This window comes from Mus caroli, chromosome 7 (assembly GCF_900094665.2).
Source record: "Mus caroli chromosome 7, CAROLI_EIJ_v1.1, whole genome shotgun sequence".
Lineage (NCBI taxonomy): Eukaryota > Metazoa > Chordata > Mammalia > Rodentia > Muridae > Mus > Mus caroli.
The window spans coordinates 99,744,904-99,760,586 of NC_034576.1; the positions used below are offsets into that span (position 1 = coordinate 99,744,904).

The 15,683-nt window shown below is 39.4% G+C and overlaps 1 protein-coding gene across 6 annotated transcripts in view; it reads left to right on the forward strand.

Annotated features, from left to right (window-relative positions):
- The window catches only part of Nars2 (asparaginyl-tRNA synthetase 2, mitochondrial), a 105,918-nt gene extending 90,320 nt beyond the window's left edge, over window positions 1-15,598 (forward strand). For 4 of the 6 annotated variants that reach the window (XM_021167574.2, XM_021167576.2, XM_029479176.1 and 1 more), the window contains 3 exons: window positions 9,598-9,695; window positions 11,811-11,837; window positions 14,655-15,598. In XM_021167574.2, the coding sequence (XP_021023233.1) occupies window positions 9,598-9,695; window positions 11,811-11,837; window positions 14,655-14,799 (270 nt within the window). In that variant the 3' untranslated portion in view covers window positions 14,800-15,598. Of the gene's footprint in view, window positions 1-9,597; window positions 9,696-11,810; window positions 11,900-14,654 lie in introns of all 6 variants that reach the window. The other 2 variants (XR_003837109.1, XM_029479178.1) reach the window with 2 other exon arrangements.
- Window positions 15,599-15,683: the final 85 nt, after the last annotated feature.

Sequence of the window (15,683 nt, forward strand, 5' to 3'; positions counted from 1 at the left end):
TTAAATCTTTATTCAGACCCTAGGGAGGCAGAAATCATATTCAGCTATCATGGCACTACTGAGCGTTATGTGACAGGATATAGCAATGAGAATAAAAAATCAATCAAGAGGTAGTTAATGAATTTCTTGGCTGAGACTAATAAACTGCATCACAATAGCTTGCACATCAGCCCAGCAGAGTGAAGAAGCCGATGTCAGCATGAGAGTCCCACAAAGGCAGCTTTCGGTGCAAGGATCCAAACTCCAGACCTGTGCTGTTTATACAGAGTTCAGAAAAGCAACTTCACCATGTATGATCGTAGTCAAGAATAACGTAGTTCTTTGTCGGGGCACAGAAGGACTTTTTGGAGTGTTACTCTTATTTTGCTTTTTGATCTACATTGGTGACACAGTTTGCTCATTTTATAAAAGTTAATAGAATCATGCAGTTTATTTGTATATTTTTATACATAATGTTATATTTTAAGTAATTTTGCTTCAATGGGGAATGCTGTCCTTTTATCACTGCAAATGGTATATGAAAGTCAAAAGAACTAACATTTACAAAAATGTTACTTATCTTTGCAAACTAAACTCTGCAACAATATTAGAGGTACCACCAAGATGGCTCAATGGGTAAAGGTACTTGCCACCCAAGCCTGACAGGCTGAGTGGAAGGAAGAACAAACAACTCCTACTTACACACACACACACACTCACTCACTCACTCACTCATTCACTCACACTGTTCTAAAGAACTAGTGATGGTCTTTGAACTGAACTGGAAGGTAGAGGACTAAGGATGCGTCTCAGGTGGTTCCCAGAAGTTGGATTTTTCGTTCTAAAGGAGGTATTTACAGAAATCCTTTCCTTTCTTCAAGAGGAAGACCTCAGGTAACTTGTATGTGTATGTACCTCTCTGCTGGCTTCTGCTGGCTGGCTTGGAATTTAGAACTCCTGAAGGAAAAAAGAAGTGCGGTCATTACCTTGGCCCTGAGGAAGCATGTTTTTGAGACAAGGTGAAAATTCCATTCCTTTGAAACCATTAGTATCTTTGAAAGCTATAAAACTCTGCCTGTTTAGCACAGTAATGAGACTGATTTGAGATTCATATGACATAGCTAACTTCAGCCCCTTCTGTCTGCCAGTCCACCTGCATCTTCTAGCCCTGGCGTCTGGAGGATGTTTCCTCGTTCTCCCTTCTGTTCAGGGGCAACAGAAGAAAAAACATTCAGTTTTCCCTTTCTTGAAAGTAGCATAGAAGGGTCGTACATCAAAGGCTTTTTTCCTGTTTAGCCTATTTTTTTCATCGAAAATTTAAGTTTTATTTGAGTATCCTGACTGGAATCAAAGAGTCAGAGTCAGAAAGGAACATCATAAATAGAAACCACGGTTCACTCAGCTTGAATACCAACATGAACTATTTCGAGACAGCTTGCTGCTGCAGCTGTGTAGCTTAAACAGAATCAAAACTCATATCCATGGAGGAAGATGGGCCAGGAAGCATTCGGAACCTAGAAGATGTATAGAATGAAACAGGTTTGTTTAAGCTGTGAGAGTTAACTGTGGCTTCTGGTATTTCCTTAGCAGGAGAATAAATGGGCAGCAGAGCCAAAGTGCTTCCACTATTAAAATTTCCAGGCTGCATTAAAAACAAGGACATCATGAATTTCAGGGGCAAATTGATGAGTCTAGAAAATCCCAAAAGCTCCAAATAACCAGGATACAATTCACAGACCACATGAAGCTCAAGAAGGAAGAGCAAAGTGTGGGTGCTTCAGTCCTTCTTAGAAGGAGAACAGAATACTCACAGGAGCAAATATGGAGATAAAGTGTAGAGCAGAGACTAAAGGAAAGTTCACTCAGAGACTGTCCCACCTTGGGATTCATCCCTTATACAGTCACCAAACCCAGACACTATTGTGGATGCCAGGAATTGCATGCAGAAAGGAACTTAATATGGCTACATCCTGAGAGACCCTGCCAGAACCTTACAAATACAGAGGCAGATGTTAGCAGCCAACTATTGGCCTGAGCGTGGGGTCCCCAATAGAGGAGTTAGAGAAGGGGCTGAAGAAGTTGAAGGGGTTTGCAACCCTATAGGAAGAACAACAATATCAACCAACCAGATCCTGGAGAACTCCCAGGGACTAAGCCATCAACAAAGGGGTACACATGGCTCCAGCTGCATATGTAGCAGAGGATGGCCTTGTCATGCATCAATGGGAGGAGAGGCCTTTGGTCCTATGAAGGCTCGGTAGATGCCCCAGTGTAGGGGAATCGAGGGCAGGGAGGTGGGAGTGGGTGGCTGGGTAGGTGGGTGAAGGAACACCCTCATAGAAGCAGGTGAAGGGAGGATATGATAGGTTGTTTCTGGGAGGGAGGGAAACAGGGAAAAGGGATAACATCTGAAATGTAAATAAATCAAATATCCAATAAAAAAAAGAAAAAGAAAAAAGAAAATAAATGAGGTAACCCAGACCCAAAAGGACATGCATGACAGGAACCTAACATAACTGTCCTCTGAGAGGCTTCACTCAGCAGCCAATGGAAAGAGATGCAGAGATTCACACCCAAACAGAAGATGGAGCTCGGGGAGTTTTACAGAAGAGTTGGGAGAAAGATTGAGGGACCCAAAGAGGACAGGGACTCCACAGGAAGACCAACAGAGTTAACTAACCTGGACCCTTGGGGACTCCCAGAGACTGAATCACCAGCCAAAGCGTGAGCACTGGCTTGATCTAGTTCCCATGAACATAAGTAGCAGATGAGCAGCTTGGTCTTCATGTGCATCCCAGAGTAACTAGAGCAGGGGCTGTCCCTGAGCCTTTGCCTGCCTGCCCATGGATCCCACACCCCTAAATGGACAGCCTTGTCTGGCCTCTGTAAGAGGATGTGCCTAGTCCAGCAGCAACTTGATGTGTGTTGGGGGCGGGGGGGGGGTAGGGGGAGAGTGTATAGTGGGAGGGATGGGGTGGGGCCTGGGGAAGTTGATAAGCCTCCAGAGGGAGGCTTCCCCTTCTAAGGGGAATGGGAGGAGGACTTACTTGAGAGAGTACTGGGAGGAAAGGAAGGGCTGATGTTGGGTTGTAAAGTGAATAATAAATACATTTAATAAAAAGAAAAAATTTCCAGGCTTCAGAGAAACACAGTGGAGATTTATACTTAAGGGACTCAAACTAGGTCATCTTTGAATTAAGACTTTTTTTTCCTGCAACTGACAAATTTATAATAAGATGGTTAGCTCCAGTTTCTGATCCCAGAACTACCAGATCTACACCAGTGTTTTGTGTTCTGATCCTGTATTCTGTTCTCTCAGAATCTAGTTTCTTCTTTAAAGTACAAATGATTGTTAATACAGAGGATAGTTAAGAATTCAAGGTCATGGGCTGAATTTTTGCCTATGATTTGATAAATCCTAAGTAAAAGACTAACAGGGAACACTGAGGGTTCCTGTACCATTCATTTGTTGTTCAGTAGTCATAATGAAATTTAAAAGTAGAAATAAAAAGAAGTGTGCCACATATTTAAAAGATATATTTTTCAGAGAGAATTTTCAAAATTTGCAGCTTTTGATGATATGCTGTAGCTCAGTGGTTCTCAGCCTTCCTCGTTCTGCGACCCTTTAATATAGGTTCTCCTTCATAACTGTGATTCTTCTATTGTTAAGAATTATGTCAATATCATAATATAAATATCTGAGATGCAGGATATCTGATATGTAGCCCCTGTACCCACAGGCTGAGAACCACTGCTCTAGCTGGCTTAAATCATACTGCCAAAATCTAGCTGTGTCCACAGCTGGGCACGCAACAGCTGACTGGGCAGATAAAAGGTGCTAACAGGCTAGTTTCAGAGTCACCTTTACAGCGGGCACATCGGAAATAGTAGTGAGGAATGTTAGTGGTCATTTGATATCAGGACTTTTGATAATGATTCTAAACTGTGATTATTTATGGTACTTTGTATTTTTCTTGTGGTCTGATGGAGGAAAATAAGAGAATAACTATTCTGTCCTCCATTGTAATAGATAGTGAAGAACCTGTTGGAACAATACAAGCGAAAGAGCCCTGGTAGACGAGGAAGGAGCTATGCAGTGGACTCTTGCTGTACATAAGTTTCTGCTTCTCCCTCAGTGCATGTTACACTTTCCTACCCTGTTGGCATGAGCTTTGTCATGGGAATTGTATTAGCCGAAGGATTATGAGCAGAAGTGACATTTTTTCACATATGCTTTTAACAGATTTCTATATTCTTTTTTACTGTCTGCTTCAAAACTTTTAAAAGAGACTTTTCTCTCAACTCCAGGGCAGTTTAAAAAGGCAGATTAATTGTAAACTAGTAGGTTTTTTTACATTTATTTTTTATATATACACGTATGTGCATAGCCAAATTAATTGTAAAATAGTCGTTCATATATATATATATATATATATATATGTATATATATATATATATATAATGAAACACATGTATGTATTATGAAACACATGTGCCATGGCACATATGTGGAGGTCAAAGAGCACCTTAGTGAAATTAGTTCTTACCTTCCACCGTGTGGATTCTGGATCAAGCAGAGGTCGTTGTGCTTAGCAACAAGCACCTTTTACTTGGCACCCCATAAACTGGGAATTTTTAGTTCGGATTGATAAGCCTTCCTTTCTCTAGCCCCTTGATGACATTTAGCAACGCCTGGAGACACTTGGTTTTGACACACAGGCTAGTAGTATATCTGACATCTCGTGGGTGGAAGCCAATCATGCTGTTAAGTACTTAGCACAATGGACTTAGTGCAGTGCAGTACATAGAGACCTTAAGTTCTACCCCCAGCACCGAAGGGAAAATAAAGTTCTACAATACATTCTTAAGGCCCTAAAACTAAACTTACCTAGTCAAAGATGTTATGAATGCCAAGACTTGAAAAACCATGGAGTTTTATGATGATAGCCTACTTCTAGCCTATTCTAATATAGCCTCTGTCACCTCAATTTTGTAATAGTTAATGCAGAAGTAGTTGAACATAGGCAGTTAGATATCCTTGTAATTAAGACAGGATTAGAGAGTTTTTAAGTATGAATGAGTATAATGCATGATGTACATTTTAAAGGTGATTCAGGGAGCTAATGAGATGGCTCAGTGACTAAGAGTGCTTGCTGCGCTTATGGAGAGCCCAGCTTCAGTTCCTAGCAGCCACATTAGGTGACTCACTCACTGCCTGTAGCTCCAGAGGATTCTATGCCTTTTGACCCTGTGTGGGGATGGGGGGACACATATAAATAAGAGTAAAAAGCTAAAGGTGACTATTGCAAGTGTTATATGTTCCAGATAAATAAAAACCACCCAGAATGCCTAAGGAGTGCTGTGGTCACATTTCGAAATTTCCAGTGAACTCATGTATCAAGAGGTGTGCAGTCAAAGATGAGTGTTGGTCCTCTATGCTTCTTTTTTAAAAAGTAGAATTATAAAACAAAAAACTAAGTCCAGAATTACTATAATTTAGTTCTGTGAAAAGTGTTAAGATGCCAGAAGTATGTTTTCTATTTGTTTTGCTTATATTTGCATCAGAACCAAGCAGGGACTGCAGTGTGGTTGTATATTCATGGAGAACCAGAGCAGCCCAGCGGGCTTCTCACTCTGTACTTCCCACCTGCACAGGTGCTTCTCATGCGTGTTTGGAGACAGTTACCTTTTTAGTTTGAGTTATTCATTTTTGTATGTTCTTGCAATATAACAAGGGATTATTGCCACGCTTCTTACATGGAATTTCCCCAGTTTAATCCTTGCAAATTATAGTGTGTGTGTGTGTGTGTGTGTGTGTGCATCTTTTCAGAGCAATACAGAATGGCAAAGTTCAGAGACTCATTTGGTTAACTATTTCTTCCAAACCTAATTGCCCATAATCTAAATATAAAACTCTAAATTAAAGTTGAGAAAAAACTTTTCAGGTTATGTTGGTAAAGTGCTTATATAGCATGCACAAAATCCTTGCGTCTTTAGCACCACATAAATTAGGTATGGGGATGATGGGGATGCAAGTCTTAATCCCAGAACTTGGAAAGTGGAAACAGAAGGAATCTTAAATTCGAGGTCAAAGTCAGCAAACTGGCTCAGTAGGTTAAGGCTTTTGCTTCCAACCATAACCACCTGAATTGGATTCCTAGAGCCCACAAGATGGAAGCAGAAACCCAAGTCTTGAAAGCTGTCCTTTGACCTCCTTGTGCACACTCCGGAGCATATAGCCCCACACGTATATACATATCCATACCCACACAAAATACCTGTTTTTTAAAAGCATCCAAAGAATTAAGTCACAAGGTAATACAGATTGCAGGTAAACTTTCTAAAATAGAAATAGTTGCTAAGGAGTTAAGAGAAGTTGTTATAGCAGAGGACACAATTTCAATTCCCAGCACCCACCTGGCAGCTCACAGCCGTCCATAACTTCAGTTCCAGAAGATCCATTGACCTCTTCTAGCCTCTGCACGCACCAGACATGCAGTGGTACACATACATACATGCAAGCAAAACATTCATATACATAAAATAATTTTAAAACAAATTAAAGTACCACTAGTAATTGAATACTATAAACTCAAGTAGCATACCGTCACTTTCCTCTACTAAAAGTTTTTTCTATTCTCTCTGATATGTGTAACATCTTTATTGTGAAAAGGAAGAAATTACAAGTAAAGCTTTTAAATCTAGATTCCTGTAAGGGTGGGACGCCATTAACAATGTTGTTATGTTTATAACAGTCTTCTTTCCGTGCCTAAAATGTATTTAAGAGTCTCTGGCTGATCACACTCGAATTTTTGTAACTGGAATTGATGCAATTTTAATGTCCTCCACGTTAATCTTTCTTGTGTCTTTGATTGTTCTGTAAGACCACTTGCTAAAGTTGTCATTGCTGACTCGGGATTTGCATGTTGAAATCGTAGTTGTCTTTGGCCAACATGCTGAGCTGGAACTGTTGTCTCAGGTGTGAGGGCATTGCCGGATCAGTTCTCTTTCATGTTGCTTATGTCTTTTACTTTTCTATCAAGATAAGGAACTGAAAAAAAAAACAGGGGTTTCATTGTTTCAGTTTTTACTTCTTCAGTTAATAAACAATGCTTGATTGATAACTATGACATGACATACAAAAATTAAAGAAGTTTTTCCACCTTTAGAATGTAACAAAGCTATAGAGTCAATTCCCCAGCAGGAAGGAAAAAAAAAAAAAAGAAAGAAACTTGTTTCCTTAGTCATGAAATAACGAAGTTGTACATATAATGTCCAGCAAAGAGTTATATACTCTCAGAGAACTGAGCGCTTGCCAGGCATGCAGTACTCTCTCCATCCTCAACACTGAGTACAAGGGTAGTGGTACACAGCTGCATCCAGCCCTCAAAGGGTAGAGACTACGTGTCAGGAGTCAAAGCCATCCTCAGTTGCAACTACATCATGAGTTCAGCAAGACCAAATGAATCTGTGTGTGTGTGTGTCTGTCTGTCTGTCTGTCTGTGTCTTGCATTTGTGTATATTCAGGTTTGTATGTGGAGAGGTTGGGAGCAGATGGTCATGCACTTGTGAACTGTGTGCATATAGAGGCCAGAGGTTGACACTGGGCATCCTCAGACTCCCTCTCCCTCGTGTATATGAGGGCTTCAGTCCTGGCTTCTGAAGCCACAGCTGCAGATTTCAGTAGTCTAACTAGTAAACTAGGACAGGGGTCCTGTCTCCACCTTCTGAGTGCTGGGATTACAAGGTGTGTGCCACCACACCTGGCAAAAATTATGCTTTTAAACAATAAACTATGCACTGTTGAGACATTTAAAATATGTAAAGTGACTTTATTAGCATTAGATTTTATTTCCTTAAAATATAAGGTGGGGAAATTAGAATTTTACAAATGTAATTTGATCTCTAACATACTTTTTTTTTATATGTATAAGAAAACTTAAAAACATGCTGAAGTCTAACTGTATCTGCCTACTGGATGGTGATTTTAATCGTTCATAACTTTAATTTTATTTTATGATAAAGATATGAAAAAGAAAACACGTTTTGATCATTTTGTACTCATTTATTTATAGAATATTAGGATTTTGCACTTGGGTATAGACAGTGGTTCTATTCTAATGTTGAGCTTATGATAGTAATTGAGTCCATGGTCTCTAAAGAAATTATTCAAGCTAATTTGCTTAAGATGGAACCTTTTTATTTTGTTTATTATTGTGGAAAATTTACAAAACTCAAAAAATATTAAAAATAGGTAATTGGTCAGGCATTGTGGTACATGCATTTGGAGCAGCATTTAGGAACTAGAAGCAGGTGAATGTCTGTGAGTTCTAGGCTAACCTGGTCTATATAGCAAGTTCCAGGCAAGCCAGAGCTACACAGTATGACCTTGTCTCAAAACTATAAACATATAATTTATAATTAATGTCTCTTTACATTGTATATGCAGTACTCAGATGAGTTTTTATTGAAGACCCAAAGTGCACTTGTTTCTAGTTCATGTTGTCTTTCTTTGGAAACACCACAACTTCAGATCGTTTCCCCTCAAACAAGTACTATATTGTATGCCAGGTTATTTTATGAGCTTTATCAAGTCAAGTTTATGTGTGGCATGTTCTTCAGCTATTGCACATCTTTTATATTTATTTAGTAGTTCCCTTCAATGATATTCAAAGGGAAGAAACTAGTGCCACATACATACAAATATATGGTTTACCAGGCTGATATAGTCAAAGCAGCACCAGCAGGTCACCTAGTCCCAGCCCCTTGCCCTTTCCTGGTCTGGAAATATAGAGAAACCTTCCTGTGACTCTTTTGTCCCTAAACAGTACTTATTTTAGAGCCAGGCATAGTGGTTTATACCTGCTAGCACAGCACTTGGGAGGCAGAGATGAAATGATCACTGAAAGTCCAAAGCCAAATTTTGAAGTCAGTCTAATCTGCATAGCTAGTTCTGACAAGCCAGGTTATAGAGATTCTTTTTTCAAAAAGAATGGGGGCTGGAGAGATGGCCCAGAGACAGACAGCACTTGTTGCTCTTACAGAAGACATGTGTTCAGTTCCCGTGTGGATCCATGGTGGCTCACAATGCTCCTGTGTCCTCTTATAACCACTGGATGCACCAGGCACATGGGCTGCACATATGTACACCTTGGTAAAGTACTCATGCACACAAGATAAATCTAAAAGTTGGCTTCTAGATTTTAATTCCTCATAAATCTTATTGTGCACAAGTCTGTACTGCCTTCTTCACATGGGGCCTTTGTTCCCATCCAAGTGCTGTTCGCCAGAACTCACTTAAGTCTTTCTCTTCGCTGCTGTTTCTCTCGTTCTTGATGGTGGGTATTGCTTGCAAGACTTTCCTTGAATTTTTGATAATCACAAACTGTAAGGGAGACGAACTCTGCCCATAACTTACTGCATTATTATAATACTAGTTTAATATTGAAACAGAGAACATGGACAGTGGAGGAGAGTCTTAATAGTCAAACAGCTAAATTGTTTGTAAAAACAATTGTAAAATTGTTTCAAGAAAATGTTGGATTTGTTGAAAATCTGAGTGTCGTTGGAATCACCAGAAAGTACAGTGTTGTTCATGGTTGGTTGTTTCTTCTTTAGGTTGCTGCTGTAGATCTTCTGGTTCCTGGAGTTGGGGAGCTCTTTGGAGGTAGCCTCAGGGAGGAACGGTACCACGTCCTAGAGCAACGACTAGCAAGGTTAGACCTCAAAGAAGCACACTTAAGTAGCTGGGGTGGGGTCCTCAAAAGTGGTCCTTGCACCTGACTGGCCTGGTGCTTGGGCTCCAAGTGATCAACAAAGGTTGCTCTAACATCTGTATCTCCTTTTTGAAGACAGCATCTATTGGCAGGTGTAGTAGTTCATGCTTATAATCTCTGCAAGTGGCCGATATAAGAGAAATAATTTCACAGGTTGCAAGCCAGCCTGAACTAGAGTCAGACCCTCTCGATAGATAGATAGATAGATAGATAGATAGATAGATAGATAGATAGATAGATAGAGACAAACAGCATGCTTGTGGGTCCAGCACCCAGAGCAGAAGCAGGAGGATCATTTTTATGTTTCAAGGTCATCCTGGTCTCCACAGTGTGTTCCAGGTCAGACACAATTATATAAAATTTAAGACCCTGTCTTTAAAAAATATACAAGCAATATTCCCAGGCCCTTGAAAACCTCTCCCTCATTTTTCTCTTACTTGTGTCCTTTTTATGTCCTCAGTTTTATGAATGTCATGGTCCCACTGGGTCATAAGGACAGACTGAACTAAGAAGAGAGTAAAGATAGAAAAGTGCTAAGCTAGCATTTAGCAGTACATTTTCTTCGAGTTCTCTACTCTACACAGTCCTGATTTAGCTGTTTGAATAACTTTGTTTTAATTTACTTTTTGAGATGTGGAAAATGAATCCGTAGATACATAAAACATTTTGGAGATAGAAAGTAGGGAATCATTTCTACTGATTTGACTTTCACTGCTGTATATTTACAATCTGCCATAAAACCATGATGACTTCCCAAACTGGCCATGGTTATAAACCTTTGTTTTCTGATTTCCTCCTTCCCTGTACCAGGCATCAAAACATTCTTTTCTCAAGTCTGTGTTAGTTAGTCCTTCGCTCCAATAGTACTGGGTTTTGTCACTGGGGGGGGGGGGTGCATTTTGAAAATATCTTGTTAAATTAGCCATTTTTAAAGCCAGCTTTTCCTAATGGAGCCATGTTTGAAAGTTGATGCTTTTCCAAGATCCCAAGCTTTAAATGTCTTGAATAACTTGGTGTCGCAAATCCGACCTTCTTGGCTACTCTACTTATCTTGGAGATGAGGCTCCAAGAGGGTGTTGTGGAAAATTCCTTTATTGATTAGACAACTGCCTCCTTGCTGCCTCTCACGGTTAGGCAGTCCTGGGGAAGGGGAGTTGTGGAACTAAAGTGAAGGTCAGAATCTCTAGATGAAGGAATTTTAACTTTCTCTAATATATATATAGATATAGATAAGCATAGTAAAAATTGCACATGCAAGAAGCCTCATTTGTTGAAAGATTCATCTGCCCATTTTCTTCAGTTGCTTTCTTCCTTCAGGAAACCTTCCCTTCATAACATTAAATGCTTACCTAATATCTGATAATATCCAGTGTTTTTCTTCTCACTGACGTAGATATGTTCCTCTGTCTCATGGAACTGTCTGTGGCTGTCGCTCACGTTTTCTATACTTTATAGAACATCTCATGTTTTCTGTACTCTATTGAACATCAGTGGTCCTTGCCATTTCAGATAATAGTCCTAAATACCTTTTTAAAGGGCGGAAGTTAAGTTTAATGACCCCTAAGAGCTTAAAATGTTATTCCCATTTCTCTAGACAAGAGCCATATTGTTGTAGTATTATTATGAAAGCAACCTCAGACTTGCACATTGTTGTAAATGTCATGGAATAAAAGTCGTGTCCAGGTGTTTGCCGTCTGTGTGTGCCTCCAGGCACCTCGACTAGTACTGACTGCCTGACTTCCTTCCCGGTCAGCCAGCTCATGTCACACCAGTCCCTTCAAATCCTCTTTTCATCTACAGCATTTATTACCTACACCTCTTGTCTCATAATACCTCATTGTTTACTGTTAGCATCGATTACCTTATTAATAGAAAGTCTTCTCTCTGAAAACTAAACCTCCTCAGTCCTGTTGCATTGATTGGAGGGCACAGGCTTCATTCACTATGTCTATTTCCTTACAAAAGGCCCTGCATATATACCCCAGAATAAATGTTTGGTGGTTGATTAATGTTTGATTGCTTTTGACACAGTTTTTCTTTATTTTCTGTCCACAGATCAGGACTTACGAAAGCCTACCAGTGGTAAGGATGTGGCCTATTCTGAGTACCGTGCAAAGGATTGTTACTTGTACTTCCATTCCCCTGTAAGCAATGCTAAGAGCTGAACATGAGGTTCACAAAACTGTCTGTGAACAACAGTAAAACTGATGGGTGCCATTTAGCTACTGCTTCTGATGTATCAGAATAATGCTCACCATTTTTTGTTACTTTATGTAGTCATCACAACCCTTAGAGAGGTAGATAGTGCTGTCATCCATTTATCACCCCCTCTCCCCCCAGACAAGAGGCCTTGGCACATGAGCTGATTATTGTAGTTAAGATGGAGCCGAGAACTCCGTAAGCCAAACTCTTCCTTATGCTTTTGTTCATTTACTGCAACAGGTCTTACTGCATAGGTCAGCAGAAGCTTGAGCTCTCATTCATGATGCTTCAGTTCCCTAGGTTTGACATTGAGAGCTTGAATTAAGTGACGCCTTAGGTATCCAAGAACTACAGAGCCCTGAGCTGCTTAAGAACAACCACCTGTCACGGTCACACTCCCTTCCGCAAAGTTGTTCTCACTTGGGGTTTTTTGGTTTTGTTTTGTTTTTTTCAAGACTCAGCAAGCGTAGACAAATAACTTACATGTCTACATAGTGCTGTTTTAGGATCTTACTAAAATATCAGCAATATTTTTAACCACTTTGTTGTTCTGAGGGCAAGGAAAGACAGATTATACTCTTGCCTTTTGGTAAGGAAGGAGATAGGATTCAGAGTTTCAAAATCCAATTAATGGTTTCTGATTGCCTGGTAGTTGTCAGCAGTATTGTTAATAATCTTGCTCTCTTTTAATTTTTTACTTTTCATGATTATAAAATGAAGTGATAAATCTGCTGCAGAGTTATGGTAGAAATGGGAAAGTGCAGACATTGTATTCACACAAAGTAGAAGCAGTTCAGTAAACACTAGTTTTTAATCCCCTTTTAAGCTTTGCTATTTAGTAGGTAAGTCTATTGAGCCAATTATACTGTTTGCACTACTCAGATTCTATCAGTTAATATTCATAGTGTCCTAAAATTTATTTAAACAACAACAAAACTTACTATATATTGGTTAAATAAGTATAATATTTATTAATCATGTCTATACTATTTTTTTAAAATATGTTAACTGTGTTTTGGGGTAAGAAGAAGATTCACATGCCACAACTAGTGTGTGGAGGTCAGAGGACAGCACTTCAGAGTCAGTTTCTCTCTCTCTCTGCCCCTTAGGTCCCAGGCTAGAACTCAGGACAGCAGGCTTAGCTACATTTGCTCTTACCAACTGAGCCATCTTTCTAGCTCCTATACTATTTTTCTATCTGAAGACTTCACACTTAGGATCTTTAACTAGAAATACTTCTGACTTGACTTGACTTCCTCTTGTGTGGTGGTCATAGTCTGTTAAAGGTGAAAGGAACTTGAGAACGCTTTGCATCCATGAGCTCTATGAAAGTCCCTCTGTACTAGGAGAAGCCAGGTGTCTGGGAGTGCACTCACTCCTATTTCTTCTTGTCATATGCAAATAAAATTAGTAACCAGTTCCATATATTCCTTGGCATTTTTTCTATATCTGCTTGCCCAAAAAATCAATCTAATTGTCAAAAAATACAGATCTGAAGCATGGCATGGTAATAAACTGTGGTCTAGCACTCAGAAGTCCGAGGCAGAGGATCTCGGGAAGTTTGAGGCCAGCCTGGTCTACATAATGAGTGTCAGCTGACTGGGATAACATAATGACACCTATTCAAAAAAAACATCCACTTTTTAAATTAAAAGTAGATTTTTGCTTTCTATATCAAAACGAAGTCAGGCAAAATTTAGTAAGCCAACTTACTAAAATTGCCAACTCGGCTTATGACATTCATGTCAGTGTTTTGGCCATCAGTCATGAGAAATTTAGAGACATGAAACCCATTTCTGAACCACTGCAGCCAACGTGGGTCCTGCAGCTTTTGACAACTGGTTTGCTGTACCTTCACTTCAGATTGTCAGTGAGTCAAAGTGTGCTTGTTCCATGCTTTGTAAACCTGCGGTGAATTCAGCCATCGAAACTGCACTTAACAAGATTGTGCTTACGCCATTTATTCCCTTAGTTCTTCATAATCAGAAGTGTTCTAATAACCTCTGTCATATTGATCTCACTTGGATCCAGCTCATCCAATTGCTATTTGCTTTTTATGTTAGAATCTTTTCCCTAACGTGTGAATGGACCACTAGTGTGAATATACTAGAACTGAAGAGCCGAATGGCTACTCGTGGTGCTTTTTTAAGTCTTACTATGGAGCTGATTTACAAAGTGTTTGAGAAATTATGAACTTGTTTTAATTCATGTATATAACTCAAGGATTTTCAAGCTAGGAACAGTGAGATGGCTCAGTGGGTAAAGGAACTTGCCACCAAACCTGACAATTTTAGTTTGATTCCTAGGCCACTATGGTAGAAGGAGAGATAGGACTCTTAAGGTTGTCCTTTGACTCTTTGTGGGCTGTCCTTTATCTTTACTCCCCAGATGACTTTATTCCATGCTAGTTTGTAGGAATCTGAGTTTCAGTCATAGCTGTACCATGTTTTAACTATGAAGACTTAAGTGGGAACAGAACATGCATGATAAGCAGTGGAGGTGATCTCCCATTCCAGAAAAGGATGATCACTACCCTTGATCATGATCGCTGTGGAATGAAAAGATAGATCTACTCTGCCCCAGAGACAAAAAACAAACGGCTGTAAAATACGTATAAAATATACGTATGAAATATACGAAACTCCCATCAATGCATTTGACCAAATTTATAAGTAATGACTCTGTCTTTAAAAACAGGTACCTGGATCTTCGCAAGTTTGGATCTGTGCCCCATGGAGGCTTCGGGATGGGATTTGAACGCTACTTACAGTGCATCCTAGGAGTTGACAATATCAAAGATGTTATCCCTTTTCCAAGGTTTACTCATTCATGTCTTTTGTAGCTGAAAGACTGTTTAATGGAAAGTGCTCCATCACCTCATCTACACATGAGTATGTGTAGAAAAGACTGGGTGTTTGCAGTCTGGAAATGTGGATTTCAGTGCACAATTCTTGTGCTTTGAGACGTACTCTATGAAAAATAGAAATGGTCTTGATCATCTTAAGTCAAAGGCTTTTCATGGACAGATAAACTCCTCCAAGGAGAAATACTAAGAGCAAGTGGACTTTCAAATCTGTTACCTCAATTAGGACAAAAAAAAAAAAAATAGTAGTAGCTGGGCATGTTGTCCAGCTAGTGGAGAAGCCGGTTCAGGAGAGTAACTTGAGCCCGGATAACATCTCAAGAAAGAGAAAAGGAAGACATGGAAGTGTAGGATCTCAGAGTTCCTCAGGGACTCTGACCTGATGGCCATGTCTCACCCTGCTTTGCCTTTCATTGGTAGCTCACTTCCCCTTGTTGTTTGTTTTTTAACAACTAGTGGCTAAAAATAAGGTGATGTTGACCCTTTTCTTCCTTGCCATTTAAACTTACGTGACACCAATCTTATTCTCTGTGCTTTACTCAACTTTATAGAAGAAAATATCCCTTTAAGGGTCTAAATTGACTAATGAAGTGGCTATTCTGAATTGAACCATTCATCATTGGGTGGTGAAAAAAAACACATTTAATAACTGTTGATCTTTAGTTTTAAAAGTTAAAGAGCTAAAATTAACCATTTAAACTTGTCAGTCATTGTTCTAGTTCATTTATATTAGAAGTTTGTAAATATTCTAATAGTCATTAAAATTCTTTTAAGTTAATACCTATGAAAGAAGTTATTTTTTTTAATTTATTTTTTATTAGGTATTTTCCTCGTTTACATTTTCAATGCTATCCCAAAAGTCC